The sequence below is a fragment of the Oncorhynchus masou genome, chromosome 15, assembly GCF_036934945.1.
Source record: "Oncorhynchus masou masou isolate Uvic2021 chromosome 15, UVic_Omas_1.1, whole genome shotgun sequence".
Taxonomy (NCBI): Eukaryota; Metazoa; Chordata; class Actinopteri; order Salmoniformes; family Salmonidae; genus Oncorhynchus; species Oncorhynchus masou.
In genome coordinates this window covers 28,765,300-28,785,280 of record NC_088226.1, presented here as the reverse complement: position 1 = coordinate 28,785,280, position 19,981 = coordinate 28,765,300, and the positions used below count along the sequence as shown (strand labels likewise).

The window sequence follows — 19,981 nt, the reverse complement described above, 5'->3', positions numbered from 1 at the left end:
CTCTCAATACCACAAGGATGACGACATCTATAGTGCCACCAACTGGTCCAGTGCAGCCATCTAAGGTTGCAGTGACTTTATCACACAGCTTCTAAGGACATATACATTGGTTTACATAACAAATTTCATGGCCCCATGTCTATCGGTTCAGTTCTTATAGCCCTGGTGTTATATGGTGCCATCTAGTTGTGTGACGTGGCCGACTTTGAATGCAGCAACTAATCCTTCTCCAATTCATTACAGGCTAATTCATTGAGTCTATACCAAATCTGGAGTAAATATGATTTATGGTTTGTGAGAAGATGTGTGTTTTTAGCATTAGCATATGCTAACGTGCAGGTTACAGTGCAGCTATATTTGAATTTAACAACTAAAACCATTAAAGACTGATGTCATGTGTAAATAAAAAATCTGGACATAATCTGACATATGGTTCATGAGGAGAAGACGATTGCAGATGTTTTTGAGCATAAGCGTTCCTTATGAAAAGAAGTTGTTAAGTTCTCTTTTTTGAGTAATCAATACCAATCTCAGTTTCAAGTTGATAGGCCATTGTGAAGTGGATTTACAAAGGTTTTAAATGGACACACAAAATCAGATTTTTTGATTTGTCATTAACCAAACCCCAAGCTTGGTGTTATTTGGACTTGTTTTTCAAAGGTTTTCCAAAATTCTCAAGATGGATGAAAAAAATATCCTGACAGGCCTTATGGGTCCTTGAGGCAAATTTGTCAAACGGGGCGGTGGATATGAGGGTTTAAGTGAGACCGCTTATAACATTGCCACCTCTAGGCCTATCGGTACCATCCTTTTTGACACATTTTACTCATGGTCTTTGTGTGCCAAATTAGGAAAAAAGTTAACAATCTATGCTTGAGTTATTTGACTATGTCAGGGGAAAAAAAGAATCTAACGATAATAGGTTTCACAGCTTCACTAAATGTTTTAGTCACAGACAACGAATAACTCCCCTCTCCCTTTCTGCCCTGGTCTCTCTCTCTCTCAGACGTCCAACATGGTGAAACAGTATGATAGAGAGGACCTCACAGTGTGGGCGACTGTAGACTCTACCATTATGAAAAAGTGCCGCAGATCTGTAAGTGTCAACTTGGGGAAGATACAATAAACTGAGCCAGGGGTCCAACTCCTGTCCTAGGGAGAGATATTTTATTGCACTCTCTCAACCCAGCCTCTCTCTTCCCTGTCCCTCCTGCTCTCTTCTATCCCATTCCTCCCTCTCTCCTTATAGAACTCCACCATGCCCTATAGTTTCAGTATGAGACGAGGGCTGCAGCTGCTCCTCCTCTACTACAGCGGCCTGCTGCCCTTTGTTCCGCTGGGAGAGAGCTTCCTGCAGTTCTACCTGCCCCGCATCATTAATAGGTGTGTGCGTGTGTGTGCGTCATGTATGTTTTTTTGCGTATGGGTTCCAAAGCTCATGTGCTAATACAGTACCCATCTGACTTCACCATTATCTGTTATGTCTGTGCATGGATGTGTGTGGTCACATGTTTATCTTTGAGTATAGGTGCAGATGGATGTGTGGTGACAGAGAGCTTTCTATTGTTGTTTCTCTGGCAACCCTGTGTGTGTATGTCGTAAATTGTAACTATCATATAATCTCATTCTATTTATGCAGAACATATATTCCTGAGGAGAGTCTTCTGAAGAACAGAATGGTCATCTATCTGATAGAAAAGTGGGTACATTTACTACAGTAACAAAGTAGTTCCCTTTCCCTACTAAAACCAACAGACCATGTACAAGCTTTGATAAAAGATTAAACCACCTGCAAAACGTTAATGTTTTTCCAGATTAACGATGAGGAAGAGTCTATTCAAACATCTGGCCAACAGAGGAATTCAGGTACAGAGCAACCACCATCATTACTATTATCATCATAATTGTTACTGCCATCACTTCCTAGCCCCTTCTGCTAACCGCTTCAGTATGTCATGGCCCATCAGTAGGGTCAGCAGAGCTCCTGTTACATCCCTCTTTCCCTTATCCAGCCCTTTAAGAACTATAGACACTGAGTGTCTAGGGCAAGGAGCAAACATAGGAGTTCCAATCCAGCTCGATTTTAGTGGAATTTCTCTGTTCTACTGATCTATAATGGGCTTTTAGATTATCAGTGGGCAATGGCTGGCCTACCCCACCAAGATGGGCCGGCCCAGTTCTGATAGACTGAGGTCATGCAAACTCACATTCAAAGTCAAACGCGGCATCAGCAAAGAGACCTGCTCCAACTCCGTCATCAGTTAGTCAGCCAAGATCATGGGTGGTAAAAAACCGAAAGGGTGCCTATAAACTTACAAAGAACACATTCTACATTGTCACCTCACTCAAAACATCCTATTTTTGGGGTGGCTAAAACTATGATTTGGTCAAACAGTAAAGTGCATTATCCTAATGATTCCTGTAATGAAAGTGGTTGCCCTCCAAATGTGCCTGTGTCCTCACTGGGGCCTGCTGATGCAATGAGCGAGCCACTCTCCTCTCCCCCCATGCGCTCGAGAGAAAAATGCTTTCTAAACGTACAACAAGCTTCATCCCCTTGTCCATGTCGAAGAAAAGAGGGTCCCAGCTTTCTGTATGTACGCTTATTTATTTCCCAACTCTCAATATTTAGCTCAATCACAACGATTTTACAACCAATATATTTTATATGGGTTTGAGATATGGAGCTCATGGGTAGTAGCCTACAAATGTGTTTTTTTAGCACATAACATTTAGTGTTGGATTAATACATGGCTACTAGCAGTGGGTATTATATTTAGAGTTATAAATGTAATTAATGTGCTTTTTTAGTAGCTTCCACTTCTACAGGTGTTGAACCCTACATTAATTAGCCTATGATATTAGTTACTGCACATTAAGATGTATGTAATTCATGTCTATAGAACAAAAATAAATCAGTAAATCCTGGAGTCCTATTTTGACAGTAAAATATAGCAACTGTAGTTTAATTTTGAACCCAACAATTCATGACAATCACTGGATTAGCACATAAAAATATATTGAAACATGCATTCCTGCTTGGACATGAATACCTCCGTAGTCTATTTATTATACTTCTTAATAAAGTACTATAAATTACTTATAAGATGTATAAGATGATTACTCGTGATTTGGGTCCGACCAAATCATGGGCTGGTGCCACCAACTGTAAAAGTAAGTGACACCAGTGGAAAATGACAGTCTGGAGGCCTGTAATAGAAACTAATAAGGTAGGTGTTGATTCAGGGGAACACATATGATAGGCACTCATTTGAAATATATCTTAAAGCCTAGATTTAATCAGATCAAGAGTTAACCAGCGATAGCTGCATTGCTGATGTTTTGGCGGTGTTGGGGCTGTCAAATCGGTGAGCAGCTGCTTTTGATTATTGTCACAAAGCCACACCCCTCCCACTCGCGTTAGGAGTTCAGAACAAGAAATTGTAGTCTATATAGAAATAATGATGCTCATATTGAAAATCATTCAACTAAATAATGAGGATTTCTATCAGCCCAATCGATGTGTAGATTAATATCTCAAACTCCAGTGTTCAAAATGATAAACAAGGCTACATGGGATTTCTCTTAATGCAACTTGGTGCAGCCTATGGCAATGCACGCTTTAGGTATAATGCCAGGAGTTACTTGTGGATTTGACATTTCTAACACAGTTCCACCTCCAAAACAATTGCCATGTGGGTGTTGGCTAAAGCAGAAGAAGCACAGAGTGACAGCAGAGAAGATGCTGAGACAGACCGACATCACACCAGGAAGGCAAACAAAGTAGCTAGAGCAGAGGCACAGTTAAAAGTGTTAAGTTGTATCTCCAGTGGTGCTTTTATATATTGTACTTGTTTTTAACATGAGCTGGTTACAAAAGATGAGGAAGACCACATCTCGTCAGCCACTGGTACAGAAATGGTTGAGAAACGCTGTACTTAACTGCCAATGTTATGTGTCAACACTACTGCTTGTGTCTAAGTTTAATTTAGTGGATGAGAATGTCAGACAGAAGACTCAAGCCTGATGTAGATGTAGGTCTGTGATAAGGTCTGGGCAGTGGCTGATAGTCTGGGGACCACTCCCCCTGTGGTGGGGGGGGGGGGGGTGAGTCGGCGGCACGAGTAGTGGCGTGGGCTCCCAGTCCACCCCTGCAGCCCAGCTCACTAATAATCACCTATATTTTGACAATTTTTAGTGCAGCGCTCTTGACCTTGTTGAAGACCGAATGCACACCCGGGTCAAAATTAGTTTGACACCCCTGGTGAAGGGACAGATGACTGAAATGGAACCAGGATCATGTTCATTCAAGAACACCATAACAAAAAATGTAAATCAGCATTTCACATTCAATGTTCAGATAGTAACTCCCTGTTTCACTTTGTTTTGTACCTAATAAACACAACCCAGCCCTCTCACTCATATCCGCCAACATGGAAAATACTATAGTAATTATTGTAGTGTTTTTGCAGATTTTAATATACTGTAGTGTTCACTGTAGAGTTTTTGCATAATGTACTATACTGTAGTATTTACGGTAGTGCTTTTGCAGGCATTACTGTAGGATTTACTATAGTGTTTTTGTTTTATTATCTTTGACATAGAAGTGGAGGCTTTCTCCTTCAGGAAACCTACTGGAGAAATACTAAAAGTGCAAATTTTACATAACCTGTATGTAGGTAGGACTGGAGTTAGAATGAATAGTTCAGAGCTTCTGCTCTTTTCTATAACCTGTAGGGATCACGATATATGGTCCATACTTAGCATGTAGATGTCTCACTTACAGTGCATTCAGAAATTCAGACCCCTTCACTTTTTCCACATTCTGTTATGTTACAGCCTTATTCTAAAATTGATAAAATTGTTTTTTTCCCCGCATCAATTTACACACAATACGCCATGACGATAAAGCAAAAACAGGTTTTTAGAAACTGAACTATCACATTTACACAAGTATTCAGACCCTTTGCTATGAGACTCGACATTGAGCTCAGGCAATCCTGTTTCCATTGATAATCCTTGATTTTTCTACAACTTGATTGGAGTCCACCTGTGGTAAATTCAATAGATTGGACATAATCTGGAAAGGCATACATACGCCTGTCTATATAAGGTCCCACACTTGATAGTGCATGTCAGAGCAAAAAACAAAAAGTGAATGGAATACTTTCTGGTGGCACAAAATGGGGTGAGGGGAATGGGCAGGGTATATGCAAATGGAATACTATAGTTCCTCATCACCTCTTTGAAGTCACAGATGGTATCCAGAGAGTTAGGAAAATCAGCCTTTAATTTCCTTGCACCTTACTTGTGGCATATTCTACAATACACTTTATAATTGGTGGAATTAGTGCCTCTGGTATTTCAGACGGTTGTTAGGGGACCTTTTTACTGAAGATTGTCTTTTGTTTTTCTTTTTGTGTATTGTGTATATGAATGTGTTTAGATGTGTATTTTGGTGCTTAATACAGAGCTCATCTGGAAAAGTGACCTTGGTCTCAGCATTGACTCCTTGTCAAAATAAAGGTTCAATTTAAAAAATGGTATTTACTATTGTTAAATAAGTGTAGTGTTTTTGCAGATATTACTGTAATATTTACTACACTGCTTATTTTTGCAGATAATAGTAGTATTCTACAACATTCTAAAGTACAAGTACAACACATGATCAAGGGATACTACAGTGTGTAGTACAGTATACAAAAGTTTACTATAGAATTCTTTAGCACATACTGTAGTATTTTTCTCATGTGGGATAACTGACGTCTGGCCCTCTCTGTCCTCAGGTGCACCTGTTCGTCTGCAACGAGGATCCTGACATTGAGGCGGCGTTCGAAGCAGGAGCCACGGGCGTCATGACAGACTACCCCACCCTCCTGACTGACTACCTACACAGACACAGGAGTCAAGACTGACAGCCCAAACCTCCAATCAAACTACTAATTCACAAACAGGTTCTTAACTGACAGCTCGAGCTACCTATCAAGAGACCTCCACTCGTACATTGTGTATCACTGAAAGAACCACACTGAAATCGCAATTTTCCTTCACAACTCCGGTCTCCACCAATGAGCAGAAGGACAGCTCTGTGAGGAAGTTGCCCTAAAAAGCACAGATCCAAGACCAGCGCAACTTTCCGAAATCCCAACCTTAACCAATAGAGGGAAAAACACATAACCAATCTCTGATCAATGTCTTTAGGCAACTTCATTCCATCTACACAAAAGTATGTCACTTACACTTACTGTCTTTTGGTTAATGGATTGTGGCCATATATTGAGACACTGTTCACCTCTCTCTGCAACCTTCCCAAACACTAATGGATCTATCAGTGAATGTCTGGATGTTGTTGGGAGGAGAAGTGATTTCTTTAAGTATATATCCTTGATGTTCTCTCATGGTATTATGACATTTACATAATGGAACTGGCTTTTGGGGTATTTATGACATGCTATACAAATTGTATGTTTATCAATGCAAAGATGATTTAAAATAAACACTTGTATAGTTAAGCATTCAAGGCCAACTTCCATTTGTTTATACCACTGGAAAATAACAGCTTCCAACACACACAGTATTTATGTGTTTACTTGCTTCACTTCCTCATTCTCTCAGCCCAGGCCATGGTCAAAGTCCGTTCACAGTTCTTAACAATAATCTACCAGCCAGTCAGGTCCCAGTGGGAAACAAAGGCTGTACTTTTTTTGACCTGGTTCTCTGTGCGTTGGATGCAGTATAGCAAATAGGTTAAAATAATGAGTAGATAAATTCAAACAACTCTTTAGAGACGTATTAAGAGATTAAGACCTTGCCCTTTAGAATTCGGAGAAATAAGCCTTCTGTGACACACACACAGCCACAATGCATAAGAGCTGAAAACACAGGGCACTGGACTGGTTCATCTCAATCTAGATAAGAATTTCAGACTTGAGAGTTGAGCACAAGTCCGATCTTTAGCTAATGTAAATTTCTAATCATGTTCATGTACAATTTAATTCTGTTTTTAGAACAATAATTTGCCCCATTGTTTTCATTTTTGTTTGTGGCTTCGATGGTATGCCATCTAACAGTGGCTACATTAGTAGGCCTACTGCCAATGTTATGTGGCAGTACTACTGCCTGTGTCTAAGTTTAACTTAGAGTGGATGCGAATGTCAGAAGACTCAAGCCTGGTGTGGATGTAGGTCTGGGCACCACTCCCCCTGTAGTGGGGGTGAGTTGGCGGCACGAGCAGTGGTGTGGGCTGGTATGGATAAAATGCCAGGGTCGAATTCTTGTCCCAGTCCACCCCTGCGGCCCAGCTCACTAATAATCACCTATTTTTTTACATTTTGACAGCGAGGACATATAACCAATTTTCAGTGCAGCGCTCTTGACCTTGTTAATCCAGTGGCTTTATTAGGCCTACAGTTATTGTGTTATGTAGCAAGTAAACTGTAGCTAGCATATGGTCTTGAGCTACAGTATCACATCCATAGAATTAGAGATCCTATAAAATGATTCTATGATCTTTCTCATGCGTGACCAAGGACAACATGGACAGGATTCAGATGACTTCTACATAGCTTAACCTATGAAACTAGTTCCCCTACATACGGGTCTTGACAAGAGAAAAAAAACTTGTCGGGGGAGGTTCTCTTCTGCACTGTTCAACCAATCCAGTAAATGTGGAGGAGAACAGATGGCGTGTCGCCATAGAAAGGAGTCGCCCTACCTCAGTGGAGTAGCCTTGTTAACGTCCAAAAGAGGAAGTTGAGTCACAGGCTCTCTTTCCATTTCCCCCGAAAACCGGAACATCTGGTCATTGGGGACTCAGGAGAGATACTTAGAAAGTAGGAGATAGGAATCTCAGTGGCCAATGAATGGTAAAACATATAATGCCCCACTAACAGACTTTTGACCAATCGTGTTCACGTTGTCATTCTGCGTCATGCGGTTGCTAAACTAATCATCAAGCAATCCCTTCTAAAAGTCAGGGTATGACGCCACATTCATGTGCAAGTCGGACCTAAGAAACTCTGACATTTCCAACTTGCTAACTGGTTGTAGTTATATACCATGTTCAGCAAGTCGGAAATTTCTGTGTTTCCTACCACTGTATGAGTCATAATATCCATAAAACCTTGCCGTGAAACGGTTCCAATCATTTTTCACATAAGCGTTTTTAGAAATACTTAAAGGGCTGTGTATTGTGCAGTGGTGAATAGTACTTAAGTAATTTTTTTGTGGTATATGTACTTTGCTATTTCCATTTTTGACAACTTTTACTTAACTACATTCCTAAATAAAATTCAGTACTTTTTACTCAATACATTTTCCGTGACACAAGTACTTTCTTAGGACAGAAAATGGTCCCATTTGAATTCATATCAACAGAACATCCCTGGTCATCCCTATTGCCTCATCTGGCGGACTAACTAAACACAAATACCATATTTTTAAAGACTGTTGGAGTGTGACCCTGGCTATCCATAAATAATAAATTAAATGGTCCTGTCTGGTTTGCTTAATAAGGAATTTAATTATTTGTACTTTTACTTTTGATACTTAAGTATATTTAAAAACCAAATACTTTTACTCAAGTTGTATTTTACTAGGTGACTTTCACTAGAGTCATTTTCTATGAAGGTATCTTTACTTTTACTCAAGTATGTGAATTGGAGTACTTTTTCCACCACTGGTATCATGTAGGTTTACCCTGGCGTGACATTTTGATAATCGTGTCAATCTCCCCCCGGGATGGTTGAGCTAACGTAGGCGAATGTGATTAGTATGAGGTTGTGAGTAACAAAACAAAATCCCAGGACATGCACATATCTGATATGGACAGAATGTTAAGTTAATAATTTAAGCTATATAAGCTAGCTAAATTTAGTAATGAATAAATTGGCTACATTTCTTTAAATTGACTATTCTGTGAACTGCCTTGTGCAAGTTTTAAAATTGTCACAATACCTGTTAGCAAAGGTGTCAGCTGGAGATGACATGCAGGGATTTGTAATCTTGCACAATGTCTACTTTGATGCTAATTACTATTTTAGAATCTGAGGGTAAATAGAGACATATGTCACCTTATTCAGAAGAGATTTACATAGTTATCGAAACATCATGCCAGGGTAAGCCCACACCAAACACAAACCTTATTTTAAAATCCCTTATGGGAAAAATGAATGGTGGAAAAACGATATTAACCATTTCCCTGTTTGACAGCTAGGTTTTATGGGTATTATGACACCTCCGCTGTAGGGCTCTATGTAGAGAAACCTGATTAGATAATCTCACGATTTAAAAGCTATATGACATTACAGAGCGCAAATTAATAATTTCAAAAAATATTTGTAGTTGCACTTGTTCTACACAGGAGGCTGCTGAGAGGGAGGACGGCTCGGCTGGAATTGCAAACATGGAATGGATACCATTCCACTAGTTCCGCTCCAGCCATTACCACGAGCCCGTACTCCCCAACTAATGTGCCACTAACCTGCTGTGGTTCACATAATTCGTGCTAATGTTGAGTTTTTGACCTAGTGCCCAATTGACTTCCATTCCCTCCTTGATGGAGTGATCTCCTGTCCCAGAATGCACCGAGCTGCCCATTGACAAAGCATTTGCAGCGTACACAATGTGCGTAAATACGATTCCAATTGAGCTGCCTTCCCATCTCCTCAAAAGTATCTATAGAACTCGGCAGAGGCTAATGGTTCCAGCAACCTGGAAAATTGGGAAAAAACGAGCTCCGACTAGGAAAACTCGTTTTGAAAGGTCATCCAACTCGGAATTACAATTCGGAACGCGGGCATATTTCTAGAGCTCCGATTTACCGACCTGGAGATCACTGCCGTCACGATTTTTTTTTAAATAGGAAAAAATACGTTTTTTCCCAGTTGTCTTGAAAGTACCATAACTATGGCATTGTTCTATTAAACTGGCCCGGGTTAAATGTGCCTATAGCCCGTCGTGTGACTGGGTGAGCGCGAAGCGCCCTGCTCAAATCGAACAAATCTGCACCGCTTGGTTATGTTGTCAACAAGGCAGCATTGTTCATACTTCAGAAACATGGCTCACAACCCTGCCTGTGAATCCAATGCAATAAACTTTCAGCCAGTGCAAACCATGCCTACATTGGCGCCCGGTCGAATCTCCTCATAGAAACGAGTAAAAATTCAACCTAAAACTGTTCGACCGACATTCCCCAAGTCAATCTGACGAGTCCCATTGGTCGTTGGGGATTGTTTTGTAGCTGGTGACGTGTTTGGTTCCGCCTCCTTAACCAGCGTTGTAAACAAACACTGCATAATATTGCAAGTTTGTCCGTCACCACGAAAATATCCTATCTGCAAAAAACGTAGTCTGAGTAGCAATTGTTATTTTAATTACAACATACACGGAACTGGTTCATCTCCGATGAAAAACGTGTTGCTGTTGTCAAGTGTGAGAGACCGAGAGAAAATCTGCACCACGATTCTTCTTGTTTGTTTGGATCCATCTGTCCGATGGTTTCTTGCTGAAGAAGTGACCCAACAAGCTATCTCCTAGACGATTTAGCAATTTACTGATGCATCTTAGTTGACCATCTTAGTTGCTGGTCATATCTTCGTTCAAATTAGGTCTTCCACTGAAACCCCGATAACTACTTTAGGTGAGTCCAGGGCTATTCTATTGTGCTTGTATTTCCTTCCATGTAGGTTGCTAGCTAAACCTGAAATGGCGGGTTTACAGTAAACATATTCAGCGTCTTCTCTAAACCCAGATTATGGTTCAGTTGCTAGCTAGCAAGATAACGTCAACATGTTAGCTAGTCTCTCACGATAGTTTGCTAAAATGGGTAGCTAGCTACAGAGGAAGGCGGTCGATGAATAATTCACTGTATGCATCGTTTTGGGGAAATATTGGCTAGCTGCCTATGTAACAGTAACGTTAGTTAGCTAACGTTAGCTAGTTGTTTGTCAGGATGTGGAGCGAGTCAGCCAACGTTAGCAGGCCAGCAAAATTGCAAGGATCAGAGTGATGTTTTGCTTGTTCTTGTGTATGCCGTGGCATTAATACCGAGGCGTTATTTTGAAATTACTCTAGCTACACTAATGGATTTTCACACGGACATTTAACCGTTTTAAATTACATAAGACTTGAGTAAAAAGTAACAAATTTTCCTCATCCATCTATGGAGCGCTTCTAACTGACCATACATCGTCGGGTTTAGCTGATACAGTAAAGTAGGTCAATGCATGTTGTGTTCTGTCTGGTGCAATGGTCAGAGTTATTGGAATCCTTGCGACGTCCCTACCCAAAACTGAACCCCTAACCGTAAACCCTTACTTAAAACATATCAAATGTAAACGTCAATAGGTAGGGACGTGTGCTGCGAATTAGACATGTATATGGCTTAAAATAAAGTCACTAATATGCGCCCAGACCTGTTTCCCACTCATTTAACATTTAAGTCATTTAGCAGACGCTCTTATCCAGAGCGACTTACAAATTGGTGAATTCACCTTCTGACATCCAGTGGAACAGCCACTTTACAATAGTGCATCTAAATCATTTAAGGGGGGGGGGGGTGAGAAGGATTACTTTATCCTATCCTAGGTATTCCTTGAAGAGGTGGGGTTTCAGGTGTCTCCGGAAGGTGGTGATTGACTCCACTCCTAATAATAGTTAATTATTGTGTGATTCCTTCTGATATTTTTTGACACTCAAGGTGTGACCTGTCATGCCAAAATGGAGGAAATTAACAGTTGAGTGGATGCGTTTTCTACAATGCTGGCATTACTTCTTTGCAGTGTTGGACAGGACAGAGGACAGACAGCCAAATGTTATTTAACCTGTTTCTTTCTCTTGCATTTTTCAGTTGAAAGCCATGGGAATCATACATTTTTTTTTTTTTTACCCAAATTTGCCTAACCCTATTTGGCAAATAAGCTTACAAAATGGCATTTTCTCATAGTTACTAAACGTCACAAATAGTGAAATTTAGGGTTTACCAGGATCACATTTAGGAGTAGCCTAGTGTTAGGAGCCCCAGGAATGCCCAATATCCTCTCTCTCTCCTGTTAATCGCTAAGTCTCTCTGTTTTCTTCTCCATCTCAGACATGGTGAAGCTGACGAAGGCTAAGACGTTCCAGGCGTACCTAGACTCGTGCCACCGAAGGTACAGCTGTGTTCACTGCCGAGCACACTTGGCCAACCATGATGACCTCATCTCCAAGGTGAGACTACAGGGACCGTTTATGGCCAGTGGGTTAATTTCCATATAATTGTGTTCGATGCAGGTGCTGGAACTCGGTGCCTAGCACTTCAAGCCTGCTCCTCAACCCTCTCGCTCTCTCCTGACCCATAAGATTTCAGTCACACCTTGCGAAAAGGCTACACTTGTCTGTCCATCACGCATGTAAACAACTAGCTTTCCTGCTCTATCCGCACTGATTGGGAAGTCATTTAATGAGCTAAATGTAGAAACGGTTGATTTCACAGGTTAAAAAAATGAACAGAAAGGAACTACATAAACCGTTTTTGGGGGTTCAAGACTGTTCTGAGTAGAGGTCGACTGATTATGATTATTCAACACCGATACCGATTATTGGAGGACCAAAAAAAAGCCCATACCGATTAATCGTTTTTTATTTTATTTAATTTTTTTATATTTATTTGTAATAATGATAATTACAACAATACTGAATGAACACTTATTTTAACTTAATATAATATATTAATAAAATCAATTTAGTGTCAAATAAATAATGAAACACGTTCAATTTGGTTTAAATAATGCAAAAACAAAGTGTTGGAAAAGAAAGTAAAAGTGCAATATTTGCCATGTAAGAAAGCTAACGTTTAAGTTCCTTGCTCAGAACATGAGAACATATTTAAGCTGGTCGTTCCTTTTAACATGAGTCTTCAATATTCCCAGGTAAGAAGTTTTAGATTGTAGTTATAGGACTATTTCTCTCTATACCATTTGTATTTCATATACCTTTGACTATTGGATGTTCTTACAGGCAGGCACTATAGTATTAAAGAAAAAGAAAGAGAAACGCACACCTATAAAGACGAGGTGCTGGCTAGCGGAGTAGAAACTTGAAAATAAAAATAAAAGAGAGCCGCACACTCTTGGAGCTCAGATGCAAAAATTTAATACCAACGTTTCGACAGCCAAGCTGTCTTCATCAGGGTATAATCACAAACACTGCGGGATGACTCGTTTATATAGTGTCAAAGGACACAGGTGTCTGTAATCATGGCCAGGAGTGGCCTAATATCATTGGTTAATAATCAAATATTAAAATGTCATACAAAGAACAGCATACAAACAAATGGATAGCACACGATCATAGATTAATTTGACTATACAAGTATACACACAATTACAATGGCAAAGTCACAATAATCACAAGAATGGCTTCAGATCAAAGTCTACGTTGAGACCGAAGGGCGCAAGGGTCTTTAAATTAAAGATCCAGGCAGCCTCTCGTTTTAACAATAAATTATCAAGGTCACCCCCTCCTAGGGAGGGTGACATGTTCGATGCCAATATAACGCAGAGACGAAATCGAGTGGCCTGCCTCCAAGAAGTGGGCCGCAACTGGATAAGTCAAGTTTTTACACCTAATGGTGCTACGGTGCTCTGAGATACGTACTTTTAATTCGCGCTTTGTTTTACCTACATAATTTTTACCACAAGGACAAGTTATAAGATAAATAACTGCCTTAGTGGAGCACATAATAACACCTTTTATTGGGATCGATTTCCCTGTTTGTGGGTGTTTGAAGGATCTACATTTATAAGTGCCATTGCATTGAGCACAGCCATTACATTTGTAATTTCCATCCAGTAGGGGCGCAAATAGACGTTGCTCAGGAATATCTTGGGGTGGTAAATCAGAGTTTACCAATTGGTCTCTGAGATTTCTGCCCCGCGAGAATACGACCAAGGGAAGGTCCGAAAACACATTACCAAGACTATCATCGGATTTTAGGATGTGCCAATGTTTGTGAACAATTCCCTTAATTTGTTCAGAGCACTTTGAATAACGGGTAGTTAGAATGCAAGAATGCGTCTTTTTGCGAGATTTACCTTGAAAAAGGTCATGTCTCGTTTTGTTTTGAATTTTCTCAATGGCAATATTAATCTGATCATTCTTGTAGCCCCTCTCCCTGAACTTTCTTTGCGTATCAGCCATATTTCTGTCGAAATCGGACTGTTTTTTGCAAATTCTTTTGATTCGACAGAATTGGCTGTAGGGCAAACTGTTTTTCAAGCTCCAAGAGTGTGCGGCTCTCTTTTATTTTTATTTTCAAGGCACTATAGTATTGCCAGCCTAATCTCGGGAGTTGATAGGCTTGAAGTCATAAACGGCGCAATGCTTGAAGCACAGTGAAGAGTTGCTGGTAAATGCAGGAAAGTGCTGTTTGAATGAATGCTTACGAGCCTGCTGCTGCTTACCACCGCTCAGACTGCTCTATCAAATATCAAATCATAGACTTAATTAAAATATAACACACAGAAATATGAGCCTTAGTTCATTAATATGGTCAAATCCGGTAACGATCATTTCGAAAACAGAACGTTTATTCTTTCAGTGAAATACGGAACCGTTCCGTAATTTATCTAACAGGTGGTATCCATAAGTCTAAATATTGCGGTTACATTGCACAACCTTCAATGTTATGTCATAATTATGTACAATTCTGGCAAATTAATTATGGTCTTCGTTAGGAAGAAATGGTCTTCACACAGTTCCCAACGAGCCAGGCAGCCCAAACTTCTGCATATAGATAAATTAGCAGGCACCGCATCAATTATATGCAACGTAGGACAAGCTAGATAAACTAGTAATATCATCAACCAGGTATAGTTAATCACTAGTTATGTTAAGATTGTTTTTTAATATTGAATGTTTTTTAAGATAAGTTTAATGCTAGCTAGCAACTTATCTTGGCTCCTTGCTGCACTCGCGTAACAGGTAGTCGGCCTGCCACGCAGTCTCCTCGTAGAGTGCCATGTAATCGGCCATAATTGGTATCCAAAAATGCAGAATACCGATTGTTATGAAAACTTGTTATCGGCCCAAATAAATCGGCGATTCCAATTTAATCGGCTGACCTATAGTTCAGAGCTTTATTTTGCTGGTCAGAAAACAAAAAAATTGTGGTTTTGTTTAGAACCAAACGATTGGAAAATCATTTTTGTTCCAACCCCCGGTTGGCCGTGTGAAATTATTACATTTCAATAACATTGGAAAAACAAAAACAGCCACAGTCCTCTGTTGCATTGTAAGCTGGGAAACGTTACCTCAATGTCCCACTTTCTTTTAAACCACCAATTTTTTTTTTTTTTAATTAAAAATTGATCTTGCATTGTCACTCTCTCTCTCACTGTCTTTGTGGCACATTTGAGTTCATTCTCTTTTTTCTTTCGTCCAGTCTTTTCAGGGAAGCCAGGGACGTGCTTACCTCTTCAACTCTGTGTGAGTATCTTCACATGTCATCCAGTGTATTGGCCATATAGCCTACACAGTGTACCCATAACTAATGAGCAAAATAGTATCTCTTTTAGGTCCCTAAAACACAGTCCCACCTTAGTTACCGCTCAAGCCTCAGTACACTGCCATTATCATGCATCTGCCAGGTTCTCCTTATGCCACTTCAGTGTGTTTACTCTAGTCCTGTAAGCCATACAAGACAGTTCACTATCCTAAGAGTGAATGTCATGTTCTAGTTGAGTTATATTTGCCTTCTGATTGCTGTAGTTTGAATTTATTTTTTTAACTAGGCAAGTCAGTTAAGAACACATTTTTATTTACAATGATGGCCTAGGAACAGTGGGTTAGCTGCCTTGTTCAGGGGCAGAATGACAGATTTGTACCTTGCCAGCTCGGGGATTCAATCTAGCAACCTTTCGGTTACTGGCCAAACGCTCCAACCACTAGGCTACCTGCCGCTCCATTTAGTAGTTAGCATGTCATTTCTCAGCTGGTACATAGCAAACACCCTCCGATTTGGGGCTAAATATTAGGTTCTGGATAGCATTATCACATTTATTGTTTTAAAAAATATATATATAAATATATATGCTTATCGGGTGGGTCACCAGAAAATCTGATAGGCTTAGGTCGGGTCACAAAACAGACATTTGTGGCGGGGAACCATGTCGGTAATTGACCTGTGGTTCTTGTTCCTGGTGTTTTCAGGGTGAACGTGGGCTGTGGTCCTGCCGAGGAGAGGCTGCTACTCACCGGGCTCCACGCTGTGGCAGACATCTACTGTGAGAACTGCCATACCACACTGGGCTGGAAATACGTAAGGACAAACACACACACATACTATGCTACTTATCTATGTCTACACACTGTAAAATAACTCATAATATCCTCAATCCCCAATTCTCAAAAAATGTGGATGTCTTTTAAGCTTGTCTACTATGCACTCCAGCCTCTTATCCCCCCCACCATCTCTATCCCTACAGGAGCAGGCCTTTGAGTTGAGTCAGAAGTACAAGGAGGGGAAGTTCATCATTGAGCTGTCCCACATGATAAAAGACAATGGCTGGGACTGAGAGGTGAAGGGAGATGTTTTCATTGATGTTTCATCCCTCATCCATTGTTCTTCCTGGCCTGAATGTGTGTCCCCTCACCCTGCGTAAAGGGCCATCGGATCTGCCACTCCGTCACTTCATACAGCTTTGCCAAGAGTAGCATGTGATGTTTATATATATCTACAGACAGACTATACCAAACATTAGGAACACCTTCTTAATGAACAGCCTCAATTCGTCTGGGCATGGACTCTACCAGGTGTCAAGCGTTCTACAGGAATGCTGGCCCATGTTGACTCCCATGCGTCCCACATTTGTGAAGTTGGCTGGATGGCGGAACATTCTTGATACACACAGGAAACTGTTGAGTGTGAAAAATCCAGCAGCGTTGCAGTTCTTGACACAATCTGATGCGCCTGGCATCTACTACCAAACCCCATTCAAAGGCACTTAAATATTTAGTCTTGCCAATACACCCTCTGAATGGCACATATACACAATCCATGCCTCAATTACCTTGAGGCTTAGAAGTCCTTCTTTAACGTGTCTCCTCGCCTTCATCTACACTGATTGAAGTCGATTGAACAAGTGACATCAATAAGGGATCATAGATTTAATCTGGATTCACCTGGTCAGTCTGTCATGGAAAGAGCAGGTGTTCTTAATGTTTTTGTATACTCTGTTTGTATGAGATATACATACACACACTCGTAGGTTTTATGAGTTTCATATAAAACCTACCCCAGTTACGGGAGCACCTTTGTCAATATCCCAATGTTTAGTTTTATTGTGGTAGAGAATGAGCGAGTACAGGCTGTGTGTGAGCGCGAGCGAGAGTTTGTATACACTTGGGCATGTGTGAGTGTGTGTTGCAGTGCGACCACCTTAGCAACCTCACTAAATCCTACTAATGTAATCCGTGCGTCTGTGGGGGATTGCAGTTATCAAAAAAAACTAAATTATTTCTCATTAAGTGCAATTCACAGGGTTGAGACAATTAGAACGTTATGCAAAAACATAGCGCCCTGAAAGCTGTTCCCTTTTTTGGAGTTTTTAGGTGAATGTGTGAGAAAGCAAGTTCTACCTTGCTTTGTGTGTGTGTTTTTAAAGACTTCATACTTAATGTTTGATGGTGCAAGCAGAGTTGGAGGGAAAAAAAGTAATTATGTTTAGTGCTGCTCTGTCATGTTACTGTTGGAGTATGAAGTGCAATACAGTAGGGTGTCTGCGGGGTTAAAGTTCACTTTAAAATGTCATCAATATAACATTGGTCATGTTTTTTTATCCTTTAAATGGCAATCAATTTATTCCGTTAATGATGTCAAGGGCTGCAGCATTACAGTTTAAGTGTTTCTGTGCGATTGACCCATGTGAGTTTGAATACTGTGTGTGTAAATGTTTGGCGTATGGGTATTCTCTCTGTAAGCTGCCTGTGGGTATGCATTTTATGGTTTGTGTGTGTTTATACAGTGTGTAAGAAGTGTGAGTGTAAGATTGTATGATCAGATACAGTACTTTCTAGACAGTTAGCAAATGCTTTAGCTTGGGGGTCAAATCTATTGTTTCTGATGTAATTGGATATCAATTTTTACATTATTTTCATTTGAGACGAATCTTGAAATTACAGCTTAACACTGAGCAGCATGTACATAAGCATTTATTTGATATTAGAGAGCAGTGTGTAATATCAAACAGGATTGATATATCTACAATTATGTAGCAGATGGTGACTGTAAGCTTTTCATTGAAGTGTTTTATTTGAACCTGAACTTGGAACATTAAAGTATGTGGTAAATATACCTGCCTGTTGTTTCTATTACAGTAGCTATGTTTCCATCCAATTGGTGAAAGATTTAAGCTAATATTCCAAAATCTTGCATAAACAAAATCTTAACATTTTTCTACCAAATGGACCAGTTGCTAATAAAAAGCAGTGCGTTATGACGTAGTGCATAATAAAAGGTACTTTTTCGCTTAAGTTGTCATGTACCGAATAAAATCGAAAGTTCTCAATATATTTTCAACTCGCAATTTCAACTCTAGCAATAATTTTGTCATAGCTGTTGCATTAAATGGAAAATGTGCCACTCCGGTCTTGGGACGTGCGCTCTAGACAACAGCTCGCACATATAGTGCGGGTAAGGTTTGCCTACATTATATGATAATGGATAAGAGCGACTATATATATATATATATATATAATGTTAAACATCACCCAAACCTCGATCATGTCATCAGAATAAATTCAAACACCACGCTATCACCGCACGGAACTAAAAACGGTCACTTTCTCTTTGGAAGAGCCGGGATAGATTGCCGTCTGAAACCACGCAGTGCGCCTTGTCGGATTTTTGAGGTTATGCAGTCTCTCCCACTCTTTCGGCATGGTGCGGGTGAAGCACACCTCTGTTTCATGCAGCGCGCCAGTGCAGTTCTTCAACTGTCGGGACAAATTGGTTGCAGTCCAAACACTTAAAAGACACCCTCGTCCACTTACTCTCGTCTTATGCCCTTTGGGGGAATCCCCGTCGCCATGTTGGCGGCTGGTCCAAATGATTAGCCAAGCAAGGGAGGTTTGCAACGTTAGTCCCTCAGCCCTCGTTTTTAGTCGACTTTGCGAGTGTACAATTAATTATGTTCACTCCGGGACATGAAACTCCCCATAATTCACTTCTCGATGATTGTACATCCGCTAAGAAAAGTCCGCGAAAACTTAAAAACAACATCAATAGACATACAAGTGTAAGCAAAAACGAATGTAAATAAGTAAGAAATGTTGCTACGACGTAAAAAGTAAATGTTTGTTTTGTCTTTTGGAAATTGTAGAAATAAAACATTTTCCTTCTTCGGGAGTTCCAGCTAGGCAGGGTAACATTAGCAAATTGGTTTGCTAGCTATCATACAGTAGGTGTAAATTAATAATTATATATTTAATGTAAGTATACATGCACTCATAATTGACTGTAGCGCATATAAAGCTACCCTTGGCTGAAAATACAATCATCGCGGAATTAAAGAGTGACGTTTATTTCCGGCCAAAGGTGGACCATTTAAAAATAATTCCTTCCTCCCTTACCCTACAAGTGTATATGTAACAGTATAGCTTCCGTCCCTCTCCTCGCCCCTACCTAAGGCTCGAACCAGGGACCCTCTGCACACATCTACAACTTCCTCCCACGAAGCATCGTTACCCATCGCTCCACAAAAGCTACTTCAAAGTCTCAGAACTAGTGACGTCACCGATTGAAACGCTATTAGCGCGCACCCGGCTAACTTGCTAGCCGTTTCACATCAGTTACAAATACTCGTCAGACATCATGGTACGTCAAATCAAATTTTATTTGTCACATACACATAGTTAGCAGATGTTAATGCGAGTGTAGCGAAATGCTTCTGCTTCTAGTTCCGACAATGCAGTAGTAACCAACGAGTAATCTAACCTAACAATT

The 19,981-nt window shown here is 40.3% G+C and overlaps 2 protein-coding genes across 3 annotated transcripts in view; both read left to right on the top strand.

Moving 5' to 3' along the window:
* The window catches only part of LOC135556100 (lysophospholipase D GDPD3-like), a 38,707-nt gene extending 32,195 nt beyond the window's left edge, over positions 1 to 6,512 (top strand). For both annotated transcript variants that reach the window (XM_064989017.1, XM_064989018.1), the window contains 5 exons: positions 1,007 to 1,096; positions 1,250 to 1,383; positions 1,640 to 1,699; positions 1,815 to 1,866; positions 5,787 to 6,512. In XM_064989017.1, the coding sequence (XP_064845089.1) occupies positions 1,007 to 1,096; positions 1,250 to 1,383; positions 1,640 to 1,699; positions 1,815 to 1,866; positions 5,787 to 5,915 (465 nt within the window). In that variant the 3' untranslated portion in view covers positions 5,916 to 6,512. The remainder of the gene's footprint in view (positions 1 to 1,006; positions 1,097 to 1,249; positions 1,384 to 1,639; positions 1,700 to 1,814; positions 1,867 to 5,786) is intronic.
* A 3,736-nt stretch (positions 6,513 to 10,248) lies between these two features.
* Positions 10,249 to 18,331, top strand: LOC135556097 (protein yippee-like 3). The gene is made up of 5 exons (XM_064989014.1): positions 10,249 to 10,639; positions 12,089 to 12,207; positions 15,422 to 15,465; positions 16,189 to 16,297; positions 16,464 to 18,331. The coding sequence occupies exons 2-5, from the start codon at positions 12,091 to 12,093 to the stop codon at positions 16,551 to 16,553; spliced, it is 360 nt and encodes a 119-aa protein (XP_064845086.1). The 5' UTR covers positions 10,249 to 10,639; positions 12,089 to 12,090; the 3' UTR covers positions 16,554 to 18,331.
* The last annotated feature ends 1,650 nt before the right edge of the window (positions 18,332 to 19,981 follow it).

Excerpts from the sequence above, each read along its gene's own strand:
- LOC135556097 (XM_064989014.1), top strand. The coding sequence starts at position 12,091 with ATGGTGAAGCTGACGAAGGCTAAGACGTTCCAGGCGTACCTAGACTCG. Across the intron at positions 12,208-15,421 it reads ATGATGACCTCATCTCCAAG|TCTTTTCAGGGAAGCCAGGG; the intron begins GTGAGACTACAG and ends TCTTTCGTCCAG. Across the intron at positions 15,466-16,188 it reads GCTTACCTCTTCAACTCTGT|GGTGAACGTGGGCTGTGGTC; the intron begins GTGAGTATCTTC and ends TGGTGTTTTCAG.